The sequence below is a fragment of the Amblyomma mixtum genome, chromosome 5 (assembly GCF_055824585.1).
Source record: "Amblyomma mixtum isolate Tamu chromosome 5, ASM5582458v1, whole genome shotgun sequence".
NCBI classification, from domain to species: Eukaryota; Metazoa; Arthropoda; class Arachnida; order Ixodida; family Ixodidae; genus Amblyomma; species Amblyomma mixtum.
Genome location: NC_143016.1, coordinates 36,641,203 through 36,660,720, shown reverse-complemented (window position 1 = coordinate 36,660,720; position 19,518 = coordinate 36,641,203). Strand labels below are relative to the sequence as shown.

The window sequence follows — 19,518 nt, the reverse complement described above, 5'->3', positions numbered from 1 at the left end:
AGGGGTTTTATGTCCCAAAGCGACTCTATGAGGGATGCCGTAGTGAAGGGCTCCGGAAATTAAGACCATTTGGGGTTCTTTGACGTGCACTGACATCACACAGCACAGACGCCTCTAGAATTTTGCTTCCATCGAAATTCAACCACCGCAGCCGGGATTGAACCCGCGCTTTTCGAGTCTGCAGTCAAGCGCCATAAAAGCCCCCGCGGTGGCTCAGTGATTATGGTGCTCGGCTGCTGACCCGAAAGACGTGGGTTCGATCCCGGCCGCGGCGGTTGAATTTCTTTGGAGGAGGAATTCGAGGCCCGTGTATTGTGCGATGTCAGTGCACGTTAAAGAACCCCAGGTGGTCGAAATTTCCGGAGCCCTCCACTACGGCGTCTCTCATAGCCTTAGTCGCTTTGGGACATTAAACCCCATAAACCAAACCATCAAGCGCCATAACCACTGAGCCACCATGGTGGATCGCAGCTCGCAAATGTCATTTCATATTTCTAGAGAAACAATTGAGGCATGACTGCTTGACGGAAGAAGCCATTTTTTTTTTTTACAGTTGAGGATAACTTTTTTAGTGGGCTGGCCTTCACCATGAAAATACACACTATTGAAAAAAACCTCTCTCTGGACCAAATTTCTGAACATGGGTTTCATCTGCAGCAATGCCGGATTAGACATCGAGTTGTTTCCATTGAATCTGACCAGCATTTCATCGCACTATTCAACATAGTAGATGTGCTTTTTCTTATCTGCTAAAGTGCAAAGAACAAATGGTTCCCAACTCAAACATGCTCATGCACAATTAGTGCTTCCTCAATGTCCTTAAGTGTCATTCAACTGTTTTCATGTGAAACGTTTTCCACAGCAGTACTCATATATATAGCTAGCCAAAATTCAAGAAGCTGGGGATTTTGCCTAGAGAATAACGAGAATCGTATTACTCCCACCAAAGCCGGAGAAAACGTGAACCCTGTGCTCAGCTGATTTAAATATTTGGCAAGGTCAAAAAAACCTACGTGTGGAATTTCAAACATACGCACATGTACCCAACTGCTTTCACAAAACAATTGATGACTGACTGACCAGTATGAGATATGCACCAACATATTTCACATTGCAGTGCATGTTTTTGGTTCTCCCTTCTCATTTTATTATCACACTAAAAAAAAAAGTTCATCTGCAAAAAGACCGCAATGCATATTTAAAAAAAAAAAGACACTTGGCAAGAAAGGTTTTCCACATCGTGAGGTGTCAAAAAGCAGTCCCTGGGATGGACACAGGAGGAAAAAGGGAGCAACGCTTGTGTGTGTGTGTGTGTGTCTGTTACGTGCGCAACAAACAGGAACTTTTATCAACTCTACACGAAACAATTTAAAACAAAAGGAGGGCTAGCGGCAGTCTTGGTCGCAAATTGCGCTTCTGTCGTGTTTGTATGGAGCAGGCACTACCACACAGACCTGCTCCTGATGACAGGTTCTCTTTTCACCCTCTTTCACTTCCAAATAATGAGACTGACAAGAAAAAAAAAAAAAGGAACAGCGACCACGAAGACGCCATTACTTCAGTATATACAGCTGACAGCTCCTGTGCGCTCATCCATCTTCTTTTGGAGGAGTGAACCAGCCTGGAAAAATAAGAAGACACCAAGGGGTACAACGTGTTGAGTGAGGGATGAGCCCTGCTCTCTTGCATTTTGCAAAACATGCAAAGATGCGCACAACTTTAGAGCAATGCAGTATTATGCATTTCAGGCCAAATTAAAATGTGAACACAACCCTGCATTCTGGAGCGAGTAGAAATGCCAGTCATGCCAGGTGTTCATTACAGCCAACTAAAGGCAAAAGATTGTTCATCTTCAAAAAAAAACAAAAAACGTGCAAGACAAGGAAACAGCAAGATTGCGGCCTGTCCGTAGGTAGTTTTGGAGTTTGATTTTGACCCGATAATACAGCCTCTTCACAAGTGTGTACAGGACATAAATAATACCCTTCAGAGTGCATAATAGGTAGGGAACATTGTACCGGGGCAGTGAACAGCTTCCAAATGAGCATGGAGTGCCACAACAGCAGTAGTACATGCATGCTGCGGCTGCTATAGATACAACCGTACCACTATTGCACCCAGAATTTGTACAGAACCGCTGACCTTAAGTTCAAGGAGAATTTCAGGATTTCAAGGGTGCAAACCGGCAATAATAAAGGCAAAATATCTTTATTTGATCACACAGACTATGAACCCTTTGACCCCTCACTCTATATGATCGCCAATCTCTGCATCATAGCCCATGGAAACTGTAAACCTTGACAAGGAAAGTCACCATCAAATTCACAAACATGCCTTGACTCAATGCTCCGCCTCCACTCGGTGAAGTCGAGGAAACAGCCACTCCTCCACTCGAGGGACAGTTGGGATTCAAGAGCAGCACTTGGTATTTCCTCCAACGAGAAACCCTCGAGGAAGCATGACTGGCATATGGGGACGAGATTAAAGCGTAAAGCTGGCTGTAAAACGGCATGTCACCGTCGATCCACCTTTTTCACACAGCCGCTCTATGCATACGCACCTCTCCACCTCCAGCGGTTGCTGGAGCAGTGAAAAGCGGCCAGTGAAAAAAGTAGCAGTAAGAAAGAGCCGGAAACACACGTGTGTCTGGACACCTCATCTACTGGCGGCATAGCATTTACGCAGGGCATTTGGAAATGGCATGAAGAACTGCCATTTGGAATTTCTGTGAAATTTCTCTTGCTCGTGGAGGTGAGCAGTGAAAAGTCGCCTGCTTCTTAGCACCACTTCATAAAGCATGATCCCAAAATAGCGAAATGAACTCCTCAAAAGGGAACACTGCTAGCCAGTTGGAAGCCAGCTGGGAGCCATAACTGGAGATGTGCTTAAGAAGCTATGCCTTTCTGACGATCGCGAATATCCCTTCGGCAGTACGAGTGAAACCACCTGCTTCCTCAGCAATTCTGGTTCACACCCGCAAGCGCACCGCACATGCCTTGAGGCGCCAGTAAGATGCTGATGCGTACAGCACAGATGTTTACATATCCGAGCCTCCAGGGCCCTTGGCTCCCTCTACGCAATACACTGTTCCGTGCGAGTGCACCGCCACCTGCAGGAACTTCGTAACGCGCTCTGCAACTCAGCACACGGTGGGCTAAGAAACATTGCAGGCACTGCCGGCGACTACTTGTAATTTGCCCGTGCCATATAAGCGCGGTGGGATCAACAGCTACAACACTAGAGGCAGCGACTGTCCATGATTATACGTGCTCAGCGTCAGTGACAAGCATGCACATCACGAGGCTAGCCACAGTCACTTTCTCAGAACGATAACTTGCCAGCGATTCCGGGTCAAATGGACTGAGGCAGTCACTCAGCTAACACTTCGGCACAATGTTCCCTGCTTCCGCATCGTATGCATGTTCGTGAAAAACTTTGTTCACAGGTTGAACGAAATCCACACAGCCAGCAAATGATGCAACGTCCACCACGTTTACAGGCAAATTGGCGGCAGAGGAGCATAGTATCGGTGCTACCTCAAGCATAACTTGGAGCTGAAGTTTGAGTCGAGGTGTGTTTATGAATTTGGCGATCAATATCATTCTGCACACAGTGATCAACATTGTGAGCAGAAAAGGACAGCAAGCATGCAACGTAATGCCGGAAATTCAAAGGTGAATTTCCAGCATACCATTTTTCTACAAAATGGCATACCATTTTTCTCGTGGATCTGAACCAGGGACTTGAATGATGCTTGGGCACGGGACAGACTGTACTGAGCCTGCAAGGTAAAGCGAGACTGCTAATAAAAACAGACAACACACAGCCACAGTTGTGCTGCAATTGTAGGGCTAGTCTACAAGGAATATTCAAAAAGTAAAATAAAAATATAATAAAACACTGTAAAGCTATTGGAATACCTGCTGCACCCGTCAAGAGCACAAAAACATTTAACTTGGTGAGAAAAAAGGAAACACTGTAGGTCTCCTCGATCTGGCTGCACTTTCTGTGCCAGTTCAGGCGGTTCAAAACTATCGCACTGAATTTGTCAGTACAATTAGCACCACCTGCACTTCGGAACTCGATCTGACTTCGTGCTGCACGTGTTCTTCTGCACTAGCCTCCCAGAGTTCTCTTCACGTCCAAGTGGGCATGGCAGCAGCAAATGAGGCAACATGTTAAGCAATCCTCCTTGCTCTGCGATTCAGGTTAGCAATTCCAAATCTGCAAATTGCTACAGGAGTGACGAATAACAAGCCTAAATATTCATCCTACTGAAACTTTTCTCGAGCTAATGATGTGTCAATTATTGACACTGTTTCGCATAACTTTGATGCCTTTTCAAAAAATACAGATCATGTGCATTCCCTTTGACGCAGTTTAAAAAATTTCTGGACAAGTGCACCGACAGTTTTTTGCCCCACTGATAACTAAAAAGAAAGAAAGCAAGAACCCCTGGATATCCCGGGAGACATTACAGCTTCAAAGGCAATTGAAGTGGCTAAAGAAAAAAATGGAAAATCCAAGGCGTGCAGTCGGCAGTCGGCAAAAAATTGACGAAAAGTACATACCGATAAACAATGCTATTACGGTGAACCACTACCAAGTTTTATTACCACAGATCAAGAAAAATTTTTGCATTCTATTTCTCCCAATTTCAGGCAAGGCCGGATTATCCAGGGTTCAAACCAACCAGGCCCTTTATTCCCACATTCTGTAATCTCCTAGAATGCTTCAATTGCGACGACAGCCTGTCCGTGTGTTCCACGGGTAAGCAGACGCACAGGTGATGTTCTTAAATAGCCCACAGACATTTAAAGTTAATAGGGCACCTTTTTTCTCTACCGCTTGCTAAAACACGTCAAGTCTCAAGACGGACACGGAAGGCAGGTGGGGGGAAGGGAAATAGAGAGAAAAGAAAGGAACCGTCACTTTTATAATGACCCTGCCCCAGGGAATGTGATGCACAGTTAAACCTCATTAATTCGGCCCCCGTTAATTCGGAAACTCGGATAATTCGGCCTCCCTGCTCCCTCCCATCAAAAATGTGCACAAGTCAATAGAACCACACACTCGTCAATTCAAAATGAAATCAGGCTCGCACCGGTTAATTTGGGCAGAAGACATGCCAGGAAGGACTGAAGACATGCCAGGGCCTGATTTTATAATGTCCTACCACCTAGCCCCTGACTGCACTCTTGTAGATCTTTTTCCCACATGGCAGCATTTTTAACACGCTCCAAAGACGCAGCCCCGCGCCCACTGCCTGCCAACGACTTTGTCGCTTGGCATGCTGTACTATCTGGTGTTTAGTTAGACAACTGAATTTTCGCTTTTGATTTGGTTCTTTTTCCCGTGAGGGGGAATTATTTAATGTGCTCTGAAGACGCAGTAGTGTTGCAATCGCTTGGAAACCTTCGGATGAGCGACATGTGCTCCAAAACGACGGAGATCTCAGGACTCCGCTTCGTCTGCGATCAAAACTGAAGATGCTGCCTTTTCGTTGGGATAGACCGATTTCACAAAACCCATTGTGCATGCACGAGTGTACCAGAAGCAGTCAAGCACCACCTTGGTTGTAGTTCTTCGTGACGGTGTCTGCACGACAACACGCCTGGCGCCTCGACTGGCATAAGACCAGGTCACAGCAGTTTTCTGCCGTGCCATTCACTGTGGTCAGCTGAAGGAAACAAAGGCGCCCTTACAGAGTTTAAAGGAATGTGGTGCTAATAACCACAGCTGGTGCAGCGCTGAGAGGGTGTGAAGTTGCTGCATGGCTGCGATGCTGCTAGTTACTCGAGCCTTTGGGTTAAAATGCTGCAGGTGACAATGAAACCGTGCTTGACCGTCACTTTTGCTCACTTTGCCAGCAGAACATAGCTATGCATAGCAATGCACAGCATTTGAACACCTTCAGACAGTGCTTACGTTTCTTGCCATCTCATTTTGCCCGTTAATTTTCGTAGTATTCATCTAGGCATCTACTAACTGTGTCACAGAATGTTTGTCTTTATTTCTTCATCATGCTTCTTGCCTAAACATGACCATGAGGTTGTTTTATTTGCACAAACAAAGTGCTTGGTGGCTTAACAGCAAGAAAGCTGAGCAATACTAATTATCTATGCTGTTTTGCTTTACAGAATTGTGACAAATGCATGTGTTCAAACATTTCGCAAAACGTAAAACGAGCAAATTGGAGAGGCTTTGAGTATGCAGATTAGGGTAGGATGATTTTTATACTTGTGACCAGTTAGTTGATTTTTGAGCGGATTTCCAGTGACAACACCAGGCCACAGGGATATCTGGATCATAGCCACACCTTTTAATAATTGCGAGGAATGTCTATGGCAAGCCTTTGTTTTAGACGTATTGACAGACTATCTGCTGGACATCCTGTTCAGGCGATGTTACAGCTGTTTACTTGCATCTTACGTTAGCATAATGTCTGCATAACCTGAGTCCCAAAGTGACTCAGGTTATGAGGGATGCCATAGTGAAGGGCTCCGGAAATTTCAACCACCTGGAGCTCTTTAACATGCACTGACATCGCACAGCACACGGGCCTCTAGAATTTCGCCTCCATCGAAATTTGACCACGTGAAATTCGACCGCAAAATTCTTTAGGCACAGGCGGGGCACAAGTGAGCAAAAAGTCACAAAAAGCACGGCTTGCTATTTGGCTCAACTGGCGCAGCAGTGCCATTGCTGAGCATAGGCAGCAACAGAGATGCTGCACCGGTTGCACCAAATGGCAAGTCGTGTGCATAGGCCGCAACAGCCAAAATCAGAACAAAGACAGTTAACAGGCATCTGCTCCGCTCACCTTGTTACCACTGAACTGGATCCGGGCTTTGCCTTTGACCAGTGTGGCAGCGATCTGGAGGATGATGGCTTCCACAGTGTATGCGCTGCTCCATCCCTGCCGTGTCAGCAGTTCCATGCAGATGGCGCCACCACCTAGGACGTATCCGCCCGAGATCATGGGATTGACGACGCGGATGAAGGGTGGCTCAAAGGGGTAGTTCTCCTTGAAGAGGATGTTGAGCAGGATGTGGTCCTTGCCCTCTTTCTCCTTCAAAAGGGTCAGGTCGCTGTGCAGTGGCGAGTCAGAGTCCACAATGCGCAGCATCACATTCCACTCATACAGGCTGTCGTTCACCAGTTCAACGCAGAAGACACCACGCCGGTAGCTCTCCGATCGGTACACCTGGGTCCCAAGCACATCATTTGAGACTGTCTCAATTTGAGCTTACTGATTATTTTGGCAACAGAACAGCTAAACTTGCCTATAGCTGCATAAAACCATGCATACAAAGGAACACTTTCAATACTTATGCATGTAAGCACGCATTTATCAAGTAAGGAATGAAACAGTGACGGCATGAAACAAGGAAGAAACTTCTCACCGAGCTTCAGTTGTCTTTTTCTTCCACATATCATCTTTGCACTCCCCTATATTGAACTAAACTTATCAAATCCCGTGAACAGTTCCAATGTACAAATGTGAAACCAGCAGTGGTTTCAAATGAAAGGTTAAACCCAACCAGCCTTTCCTTGAAAGCAAAGACTAACAATAAAGGTGACGATACCGTCAAAAAGCCCTTGAGACATTTTAAATGTGGAAAGCCGCCCACCTCTCGAAGTTCTTTCATGAGCCTGTCAGTGGCCTGCACCGAGCCTGAGACTGAACCTCGCAGATAATCCTGTCGCTGGTTCTGCCGCAGCCGCTCTAGTGTTGCGTGATTCTCCACACTGAGGTCATCCTCCTTGCTTTTTTCTGAGGACCTGCACAAACATTAGGCAATGCGCAATGACATGGACAGATACAGGAAAGAATAAATGACACACACAGGATGAACTCTGATCATGAAATGGTCCAAAGTATTTTGTCTGCGCATATCCGAGGAACATTCTGCTTCCCAAAAGAATTTCTGCTGCTAACAGTTGGCAGAACATGGGTGTCAGCCAGTACAGTGTCTACTGTGTCATTGCATTTTCCGTTTTCTTTTCTATGCTTTGCTGACAGTGCAGTAAAAATCCCCTCGAGGCCGCACATAAGGATGAAAAGCCAGTCAATGCATTTAGTTCGTAAATGTAGTCCTCTCAAAGCAGTTCCAACGAAAGGTTTTGAAATGAGTTGTAGCTTTTATGTGTGGCCTGTTTCACTGAAAAAAGGGCTGATAAATCTACCCAAGTGACAAATTTATCATTTCAAAGGCTATGCATGAGCTCCTGGTGCCAATATACGTTTCTTTCTGCCCACTTCTGCTGTAACTCTCCAAAATTAGATACCGTTGCAAATTCCTCACTCGAAATCAAGCTACGATGCATCATGTTATGAAGTGGACACTTTACTGTGCACAAAAAGATTCAAATATTCAATCCTGCTCACCCTGTATCGTCATCTATCTCCATTTGCATGTCATCATCCACGTCTGTCTCGTCCTCTTCCTCAGAGTGCTGCTGAGGTGCCTGTAGCAGGTCAGGAAGGTTGCCAACATCTGCTTGCTATGCATGAGAAAGGTGACACACATTAATGCACACAACCTGCTTGGAACTGTATGGATATTTGAGACAAACGTGTACAGCAACGAGAAGCAGTGAAAGACATCCTGCAAACATCACAAAGCAGGCCATCACATCATCCAATCTAATCTAGCCTCCTCACTTGTTCAATTTTAAAAGGAGATTTTTGAAGATTTTGAGAAGAAAGCCACATCACAGACTTCCCTCCTCTCTTTGCCCCAACAAACCATTTTTCTTAATGCCTACAGCATTCATTTTAAAACAGCAATACAGTAGAACCCCTCTATAGTAAAGTGACACAGACTAGCAAAAATCTTTACTATATCAGGGTCTTTATTAAAATAATCAGTTGTTCGCAATGACATGGCTCTGAGGGCGCTCTCTGGTAATTAACTGGGTACTTACTAAACACAGAGTTGGTTTATAAAAGAAACACATAAATATCTTCCATCCTGCTCTTATTGTGCCATAATGTGAAAATTATTTATTTTAATTCAGTTACCACATTTCATGTTATCATGTTTTCGATTTTGTTTACGTCTTGAGGAAGTACTGCATTTGCATAAATACAATGCAGCTACGAATATAACACAAGTTTGATTTCATGAGAAAACAAAAGTTTTGCGTTGACACGGCATCATCCGCAGCCTCACCGGCATAGCGGCAATAGTTAAACGCACGATAAACTCGAGCCGCAGCAGTACCGCTCATGCGTGCCGCCGTGCCTCCGTTTCTGGCCGCTGCTTCCCTGTGCTTTGCGCCGCCGTGCTGCGAATTTTCGCCCTTTTCTTCCGTTCCCTGATCTTCACTGCATTTTTACAGTTTTTCTCATCGATCCGTGCCTTCTTTCTGCATTCACAGCCAGCTTTTTTCTTTTCGTGCGCGCAGCGCGCTTTGCCTCAGGACCACAAGGACTTTAAGAAGTTGGCTTCTGAGCTTGATGATGAAGCTATCTCAAACAGCACTGTTTTAAAGAGCACTGTTTTATAGCCCCAGTATGCATTTACCTCCAAATGTCGGCCACGCGCGTACTGCATTGCCATCATTCCAGGGGAGGCATGTCGCAACGGCCAGACACTCTCTACTACAGCCATTTTTTTTTTTTAAATCTTTACTATAACCGAAAAAAAATGTGTAGTCATCTATGGAAGGCAAAATGGGCCCGTAGTTTGGCTTAACTATATTCGAGTTTCTACTATATCCAAGTTCACTGTAGCAAGATTTTACTGTAACAGCAAACCCAAAATTCAGTCCATGGCCACGGACGATGCTTCGAGTGATGCAGCAATAATGTGCACTGAACGCTTCAGTAGCAACTGAAAATCCAGAAATGCCTGAGACAACCTAATACAAGCACCAAAATTTTGTTACTCAACATGTTATTCAATTAAGAGGGGACGCTGGTCTCAGACCTATTTTCCTTATTTTTAGTCCAATCATAATGAAACTGCGCAACCTTGCTCAGTTTTTAAAACTGAATTCAACAATGAAATTACCTTTCTCACAAACTCGTTGGTTCCCAAGATAATTTTAATTAGCCATTCATTAGCACCTCGGTGCAAAAAAAACTGCTCAATAAAAAATCATTTTTAATCCATGGCTACATAGTATGGTGAGTAAAGAGTGCAATAATCAAAACCATTTTTCCATTTTGCCCTCATTAGTCTAAATTTTACAGCACTTGGAATATCAATGTTCAAGGTGTGAAAGCAATGCATCGATAAACTTTGCAAAATTATAAATTTTTGAAGTGTGATTGAACAAATCTGCTTCGATTATTGCACACACTGTGCCTTCAGCTTTGCCTAGCAAACAATATGACATCTTCATCTGTCCTAGATGTTGAGATATCGACATACTAAGACAGCCAGATGTCTAAAATTTTCATGCCATTAAATTGTCTGCTTCTGCATAAATTCAGCCCACATGATAATCTGAATTTAATATTATGGTCAAAATGTTGATTTCTTGAGGGAAAAAATTGGTACAGTTGGAAAATAATAGACATAGATTCTACAAATGTCACTTTTTGAAAAACGATTTTTTTGGTCACTTTTTGGTCTCAAAAGCCAGTGTCCCCCCCTTAATGCATGGGGAATATTCGTGACGACGAAAATGCAGCGTTGCATACAGAAATTATCTAAACTAATGCCACGGAAACAGTGAACTTTAACTCCATTAAAACTGGGATGAGATGCCACATGGCTGCTAAATTTGGTGAAAGTAATCACGAACGAGAGAATAACTTACAATGAAACCTCATGAATTCAGACATCCGGATAATTCGGGCTGCTGACGTAGTCCTGCCCAATGCCTGTGCAACTCCATAGCGTCAGACACTCGTTAATTCAAACGCTGCTGAGCTCACACCAGTTAATTTGGATGAGCTCCTGACCGGCCGCTGTATAAACAATATAACGATCGATAGTGCTAATATCCCACATCGCATCAAATATCACCGCTTACGTTAGCCAACGGCAGGCGTGGGGACGTTCAAAGGGCCCCTTTGCCGAATGATTGTGCGGCAGCAATTGTTTCCCTTTTCCGAGTTTTGCTCCAGGCCACGGCGATGGTGGCCCAGAAGCACACCAGCCAGCCAGCTAAGTACAGCACTGCACAGTTTCGGACACTGACTGATGTGTCACTGGACTTTTCGTTTTCTCACCAAAAGGGGGTGCGCCACCATTCTGGTGCTGACACATTTCCCTCAGTTGTAAATTGTAAACTGTGGGAATTAACGTCCCAAAGCAGCACACGGGCCGCTGCAGTGGAGGGAGGGTTCCAGATTAATTTCGACCACCTGGGGCTCTTTAATGTGTACCGATATCCCAGAGAACAGAGGCAACTTTTGCGTCAATTCAGCACTTAATTCGTTAATTCAGACCTTCGGATAATTCAGACATTTATCCTGGTCCTCTGAAGTCTGAATTAACGAGGTTTTACTAGTACAATTTTCATTAGAATATGGTAGCCTCGAAAACCCCCCAGAGCTACTCTTCAACAAGCCTCTCAGCAGAAAACAGTGTACACTTTTCAAGTAGCCAAACAGGCAATCACAAAGGGAACTGAGTGCAGTAGAAAACGCGCACAGCAGCACTGAAGTACATTTCCATGTGCGCACTATCGGGCTAAAACAAGCTCGTGTTGCTGTTAAGCTGTCACACGTGGCCCACATAAGCAGTAAACCACAATTCTGCCTTTTAATGTCCTAAAGCTGCACATGGACTATAAGAGACAGCTCAGTGGAAGCTCATGATAATTTCGGCCACTTTGGCATCTTTTGACGCGCACTGCAATTATTGCATAGCACATGAAAGTTTTTTGATTTCACCTCCATCGAAACTGCAATTTTCTCTTTGAAGGTACAGCATTCAATTTCAGATAACATCAAGCTCTGATCATTCACGCTGATACTATTCCCCACCACCGCAGGAGCCTGGATTAACTGGAGGCAACTATTTAAAACTAAATTTTGAGCTGCACTTACAGAAAGACATTGAAAATGACATTGAATCGTTCACATATGAACAATTCAAATCGCCCGTGGAAAAAATCTTATTTTAGAGTGTCGTGGACGTGCTGCGCCATCTAGTTCAACAACTGCTCTTTTGATTTCAGTTTTTGTTTTGGTGTTTCGACATGAGGGGGCGCAGTGAAAAATAAAACTGAATGGCCGCAGCAGTCCGCATTGCCGCGCGCTCCTCGAAAGCGAAAGCTGACACTGAGCACGTCGGCCGGTTTCAGTTTCGTTTTTTGCGACAAAAGCAGCAGTTATGAGTCGGGCAAGGATGTACAAACGTCGGATTTCAGTTTTGACAGCGAGACTTCGCCTCAGCGGCCTGGAACGTCAGCGCGTACTTGCATGTAAGTTCTGTTTTCGTTCGCTTTGTGTTTTCTGCGGTGCATGCAGTTTGTAATTGATGACATTGGTTTATTTTTGTGCTTCAGGGTCTGTCTTCACCACGTATGGCGAAGACAGTTTGCCAAATGCTCAAGGTCACGTCGCGCTTTTCAACCAAGGTGACAGCCAGGTGTCCATGTTGGCGCATTGCTGCTCTTCACGGCGGAAGTGATGAAGACCGTGCGCAAAAACACTAATAAATATGCATGGATGAAGATTTCGGACAAGCAAACATACGCTCGACGTGACAGCTCATAGGAAGACGTGAATCCACTGGAGATGCTGAAGTTCATTGGAATCATCATATACATTGGAACTGTCGACCTGCCGCGACTATATCTCTACTGAAATAGAGGAATAATCTATTCTGGCCTTCTACTACCAAAAATCTATTCCCAAAATTAGTTTTTCGCTTTTGTTTGTTGTTTGCTTGTTTGTTTGTTTTTTTGCACGTAACAGACCCGGATGATTCAGTGGCGACAGCATCTATTGGCAAGACTTGGAAAGTGTCCTGGCTTTCGAACCACATCAATAAAACTTCATTCCTTTTGACGTTTTAGAGCTTGCCTAAAATGCCAAATTTGATCAGCTGGCTTTCAGGGAGCAGCTCATTCAACAAATCTTCGGGCATGAGGATGTAAAAGAAGTCCACGCCCCCAATCCTCCCATAGAATCCATTCGTCCCCAAGAAAAAAAAATGGAAAAAAGAAGAAACTGCAAGCTCGGCTATCAGAGAACAAGACGGGAACAAAGATCAAACGTTATGTGAAGCACCTGTCAGTCTACCTCTGCTTCACATCTTCACCCGATTGCTTTAAAACAGTGGCACCGCAGTCATGACCCCTGACTTGACCGGCCATGGAAAGTGCAATAATTTTTCCTCATTGGTGAAACTGGAAATAATGACAGCTATAAACATGTGCAACAGTTTGTATATTCCAGTTTTCCTCTAATCAAGTTCTGGCTTAGTGCAGCCGGTAATTTTTGTTTTTGCTATATACTTTTTTCATGTTTTTGGCATATTTGACAAATAAATGTTCATATACTTTTGCACGCACAACTCTGCTATTTGTTTCATTCAGAAGTGTAATTAATAAGCTACAATTTCATGCATTGCAATATGTGCTGGGTTTGTTACTTCTTGTGAAAAAATTTTTTCTTTCAGTACACTCCAAATCGTCCATTTTTCCGCGGTAGCAAAAGAGTTAACAGGTTTCAACACCTCCAAGAGCTACTGGCTGCCTATGCTCATGAATGAAAGCCCACATTATTGCGATGATTTCCTGGCAGGGAAGTCAGTATTGTTTTGTATGTCCTTGATTTTACATTTACTACTATCTTAGTAAATAAATGGTTAGTTTTAATCATACCAGTTTTATTCACGTCAATGAGAGCCCCAATCAGCCACAAGACAAACAAGTAAAACCGGCAACTTTATCACAATTTGTCAAAGCTCAGGACGTCATAATCCTGCACCTTCTACAAATAGCCCACAAAATAAAGCCCACACACAAGCAAGACTGCACACAGATGCATACTTTCCCTCACCTGGAAGTAATCTATCGTCTCCAACTCTGCTGGTTCAGGCAAGCTGTGCACCTTGCACAGCTCTGTGACTAATATCTTCACCTGCTGAAGAAGCTGCAAGCACACACGCAAAAAGAAAAAAAGAAGAGGTGAAAGTTCACTTTTGAAATTGTATCCTTGCCCACCTAGAGAAGAAGTACTGAACAGTGGCAAGTGTTTCAATATCCTCCGACACGTCCACAGCAGATCACACAAAACAGTGACCATTCCTTCTGAGAGTTTTTTTTCGAGTACCCACTTCTACCATTTAAAGTACTACCTGTGCATAGCTGTGGCATTCTTTTTGTGGGGCCACACACTGAATCGTGGCTGAGGATATTGGCCACGTTTTAATCTAAGAGTCTTGTCATACCATATCTTTTGTCTTAGAATATTTGGGTGGCTGCACCACATCACTAGACTGAAAGGCCAAGTGTTGCTATCAGCAGCAATATGTAATGGAGCCCCATTTGACAGCTTAAAAATGAAGCCAACAATGAGCCAAGTGCTAAAGACATAAATGAGGTCACTGCTCAACTCTTTCCTTGCTGCGATCATTGAGCATCGTTAGCCCGATAACGATGACTTCGTACATAATTTCGGAACCTTCCACATTTCTTACAGGCACACTACGAATTAGTGATTAATTAGTGATGACTCAGAATTACGAATTAGTGATGACTCGGGATTTTACAGCAGTAAAGTAAAGCAGCGATCTAGAAAAAGAGCTTTAAATGCACTGGTGCAAGAACCTGCTCAATGCAGACACTATAAAAAAACAAGAAAGAAAGAGACAAGGCAAGAAATATCCTATCAGTTGCATTTTTTTTTTTTTGCAAGCACAGTTGCACCAAAGCTGCTTTCAACATTATATGTTTTCAATGTGAATTCCTGCTAAAGGTTTGAATAATGCTCTGTGGGGAATTACACCTGCACCAACAGGTTTATGGAAGTCTAAATGAGCGCAAAAAATTTATTTCACTGCTGACTTTTGGTGTCTTCTGGAAAAGATATATGCAGCCTAATTATTAATTTCCGCACCACATAGCACATCATTAAAAATCAACCAATACGCTTTGGATGCACAGAAATTACTTTTTCAACACAATCACCCTCCAAAACATTTGATGGCAAGTGTATATCAATGACCCAGAGCAAGGTTACCAGCAGCAACCCATCCAAAACACAGTAGTGAGTGAAATGAATAACTGCAATATATGCATGGACCAATTTTTTATGATTATTTTTTGGAATTCAGCACTGAGGTACTAATAGAGTTATTCATAATATGTTGCAATATTCTGCACTTTCTTCCAGACTAAAGAACTCGAGCTTTGCTTCCTTCATGTACTGACTACCCCGTGACAAAGTTCCATTTAAGAAGTTCTGGTTGAGAAGTTGATTACTCTCGCACACACAGATTCAGAAAAAAGATTACAAAGCAAAACCACCAACACTGCATTTGTTTTAGGATTCACTCAACAGACAAATGCCTTCAGTGCCTTCAGCAGCATTAAGCAGCTATTACTAAGCGTGGTACGATCAGCTCCAGTGATGGTGCTGGTCAAGGTGCTTATTAAGTGGTGTTAACTAGAACCTCAACAACGCACTATTCTATATTACAGCAAGAGGCTCTTCCAAATTGGTGTAGAAGGCATCTCTTTTTTTTGTATAAGAAAGACACTAAATATTTAGGGTGCAGGGCTATTTGCAATGAGTGCCGATAGTTCGCCACCGAATAAGAGTTTTGTTCCATTCCATGGAATAAAATATACTCGAGATTCTTTTACCATTCTGTGAAGCACTGAAATAGAGGCACTGAACTGACACAGTAGGAGCAGTGCATGTCTAGCAGCAGTAAAAGTTGTTAAGCACTGGAACATTTTGTATGTCTGCATGAGCTACTCTTGCAGTCATTATTTGGGTTTCAACTAACTTCAGAAGACTGCCATTTGAATCATATGCTGAGCAGTGCCCACAAGACCTTCGGTGCACATGCAACAACTGAAATGCAAGCTCTTTCTTACTGGACATGTAATATCGTATGAGGCTTCTTTCATCACAAATATTAGAAAGGTTTTTCTTTCTATGTCTCAAGAGAGAAGCACAAAGTTGGCTGACAAATTCCACCATTGCGACACACCAAAGTAACATTTCTGAAACTCGCATTTCATAGAATTGGCTCACGTGAGATCACTCAAAGAGAGTGACAACAGCTTTGGTGAAGCAATACTCCTCTAACAAAAGACAGGATGGACACCAAACAAAAGCACATGCAGTGAAAACTACAGGTACCAGGAAAGGGGGAGAGTTTCAATGCGGCACATCCGGTCCACCACAGTCCACCACCAAGAGATTATTTCACTTCCATACAGAAGTGAATCAATGATGAAGGAGCAACAAAGGGAGAGGCATAATGTACTATCGGGGACAAAAGTGGTACACTCTGCGCATCGGGAGCCGGAGCAACAGAAAACTGCGGCATTTTGGTGAGCTAAAGCATGAAGCATTGAAACGAGCAAAGCGACATGCCTGCTGATAATAAAGGTCACACACTGGCTGTCTCGATCCCAGATGCCACCTGTAGATGGTGTTGCAACTCAAGTTTTCCGTTGCTCCGGCTCCCGCCGCGTGGAGTATACCACATATGTCCCCAATAGTACATACATATATATATCACTAATCATGTCACTTTACACTACTGTCAGCTTTTTCACTAAGTCTGATATTGACTGAACAGTTTCATTTCATTTTACTACCTTAAAGACTCCAGGGAAGGGGTATTACATAAGGGGTGGGAAGCACTGGGTTAACATTGCTATGATTGTACGCATTTTTTTTACATTTTCAATGAACTGGGATGAGCAGGTGATGACAGCTATATCACTTGGAAGGCCGTTACAGTCTGCAGCTGTGCGAGGAAAAAAGGAATTTGAAAGGTGACAGTGTGTGAAAGCAGGCAGGCAACATGCATCCGATGACCAACCCCAATATGTAAACCTCCAGGTTTGTAAAGGGCCATAACCTTCACAGAAAAATGCAACTTAAACTGTGATAGTCAAAGATGAGCCTACACTATATTCTGCTTTTAAAAAATGAGCACTTTTACTGTACCTGTGCACACACAAAAAAAAACAGCAAAAATACTAGAAGTAAACAAACCATAATTGTTGCCTTACTCTAGCTACCTTCCCGAAACTGGTGAAGATTAGTTGTGTCAATCACTTTACCTTAGTTAACCTAAACAAGTTTAGTGTTGCATGACATTAGGTAAACACTATGCCACCTGGTATGCATGAAAGAACTAAAATTAGAGTTGCTAACTACTTCAGCATACACACACATTAAGGCTAATCTGATTATGTGTACTAAAAATTTCGGGTTCCACTATTTAATACGTTTTGCTGTGCTTTCCTGCAGCAAGGAGGATTCCATCCCTGATGCAGGAAGCGAGGGGAAGTCAATTAATTGTAAATTTATGGCAATTACAAGTTTAGACCATCCTAAACCCGCCTGCACACAACACTGCTCCTCAGGGAGGCAGGCAGTGCCGGGTACAAATCTGCCCACACACTCTAAGACAACCGTGAGAAACCATGCATTCGCCTAACCGAAACACTCACATGGTTGTCTCGGCCAGTGGTGTTGGTAAGAAGTTCAACGATGTTGGTAATGCTTGGGTCCTCGGTGTCAGAGAACCAGACTGGAGGTGTCGAGGGGTATGTTTCCTGAAATAGTTAATCGCTTATTGCTCAGCGAAAACCTCACGTTACGGGCCACGACGTGTACCCTTTTCCTAAATTATCGTTCGGTGCGTTTACGCGTCGCACACGACCAACGTTGGTGAAATGCGCGTCTAAACGGCTGACGCTCCGCTGAGCGGTATCTGTTGACACAGGCGGTCATCAGATCGCGCAGTTTAGTTATTTGCACCCGGACAACGCTGAATTCTTGTAAACCGACCTGCTCGTTACACACCCCAGGACGAACAAGCACGACAGTTCGTACAAAGGTCCGCGCAACCCAAACAGCGATAGCAGCGAGGAACAAAGAAAGTCCAAGAGGGTCAACAGTCCTACTGCGACGTTCCGCGAAAGTCGTCGTTCGGGGCGACGACGCTCTCCTCGCACGGAAGCGTCAGGCATCGGCTGGCTGGCCTTGTTTTTATTGTTTGGTTATTTGCGCACTATTTCCAGATTTTTTTCCGCCCTCAAACACCCGTATATACAGCGGAGAAAAGCTTAGCGAAGCCGGCCCACGCGACATCTCAGCTTCTGCCAGTCCCGCTGACGTTCCCCGAACTGTGGGATACGCCCGCGAGTTCGCGTTTCCAGCAGGCTGTGATGTTGCGAGCGCCGTAGCCATGGTTCGCGCGAAGGCATAGGTTTCCAGGGGCTGAGCTTAGCGACCATAGCCCTTAGCGAATTCGTCGCTTCACCTATGCCTGGATCGTAATTGGTAAACTCATGACAGAACACCGGTTTCATCAGGCATCAACGTATTAGAACTGTAAGCCGACAAGACACTGCTTTGTAGCGTTCCAGCCCACGAGAGCAACAATACCCATTTGAGCGTTTCCGTAACCCGAGCGCACACGCTACGCTGTCAATACCGGAGATGAGCTCGAGACCTTTTTTTCGAAATGCGCAACAACATACGAACGCTATTCCTATGTGTGACGAACACGTCAAAGAATGCGCATTGCTGAACGCATGATTTCGCTCGTAAACAATACTCCTGTTCAAGGTCTTGGCCTAGTTAGAAAAAAAAAAGGCACTCAGCTGTTAGCCAAAGCGACCGGTTACATCACACGAAAAGCTTTCAAACTACACATAACAATAACACGAAACATAGCGCACAGCGGTACTTACTGTAATGTTGGCGTGTATTTCAATTTTCTTCCCATTGCGGCCGATAAATCTGCAAGTGAGTTCATCCACTGACGCAGCTACCACTTGGAATCGTTCGTGGTTCTTTGGGAACGATGCTTCCAACGCCCGGATATCTTGCTTGAGACTGTTTAGGCAGGCCATTATATCACCTCAAGAACATGTCAATGTCTGTAGCTGGATCACGAATTTGAAAAGGGGGAACTCACGGGCCTGACTTTTGACACATTCTACCCCTCACTAACACAATATGGCGGACACTAAAAGAATATATGCGCCTGCGCATAGCAACGCACTCTCAAACCCAGTTTCCTCACTGACCGCGTGAGGAGAGGAATGGGAATGGGCAAGAGGCGGTGCATCGCCAGCATCGGCGGTGGGGAGGTGGGGTCAAGTAAACTGGAGTTTTGCTGGTTTTGCTTTGTACTGTGTGTTGTAGCTGCAGTCCATTTTGTTCCGGCAGTTCGGGCACTCCGTCACTTCTGTGTACACTTTCGATTTCTCTTGCTGTACGGACCGCGCGTGCTTCTCTCTGTAGGCATCGCATTTGAATCTACGCAGTTAAGCAACATACGTTAACTGTGCCGAAGCAGTGGTGGCAAATTAAGCTGCGAAAGCAAGGAACTAAAATACGAC

General features: G+C 44.3%; 1 protein-coding gene across 2 annotated transcripts; it reads right to left on the bottom strand.

Annotated features, from left to right (window-relative positions):
• Positions 1–1,119: 1,119 nt before the first annotated feature.
• On the bottom strand, positions 1,120–19,161 carry LOC149341784 (ubiquitin-conjugating enzyme E2 Q2). Of its 2 annotated transcripts, none has more exons than XM_089543974.1 (8): positions 18,865–19,161; positions 17,617–17,721; positions 13,976–14,068; positions 8,393–8,508; positions 7,635–7,785; positions 6,824–7,207; positions 3,715–3,802; positions 1,120–1,621 (listed from the first exon to the last, which is right to left on the bottom strand). In XM_089543974.1, the coding sequence occupies exons 1-8, from the start codon at positions 19,024–19,026 to the stop codon at positions 1,590–1,592; spliced, it is 1,131 nt and encodes a 376-aa protein (XP_089400100.1). In that variant the 5' UTR covers positions 19,027–19,161; the 3' UTR covers positions 1,120–1,589. The 2 variants fall into 2 exon arrangements, with proteins under 2 accessions (XP_089400100.1, XP_089400101.1); XM_089543975.1 differs by having other exon boundaries at positions 3,715–3,781; positions 18,865–19,159.
• Between the last annotated feature and the right edge of the window lie 357 nt (positions 19,162–19,518).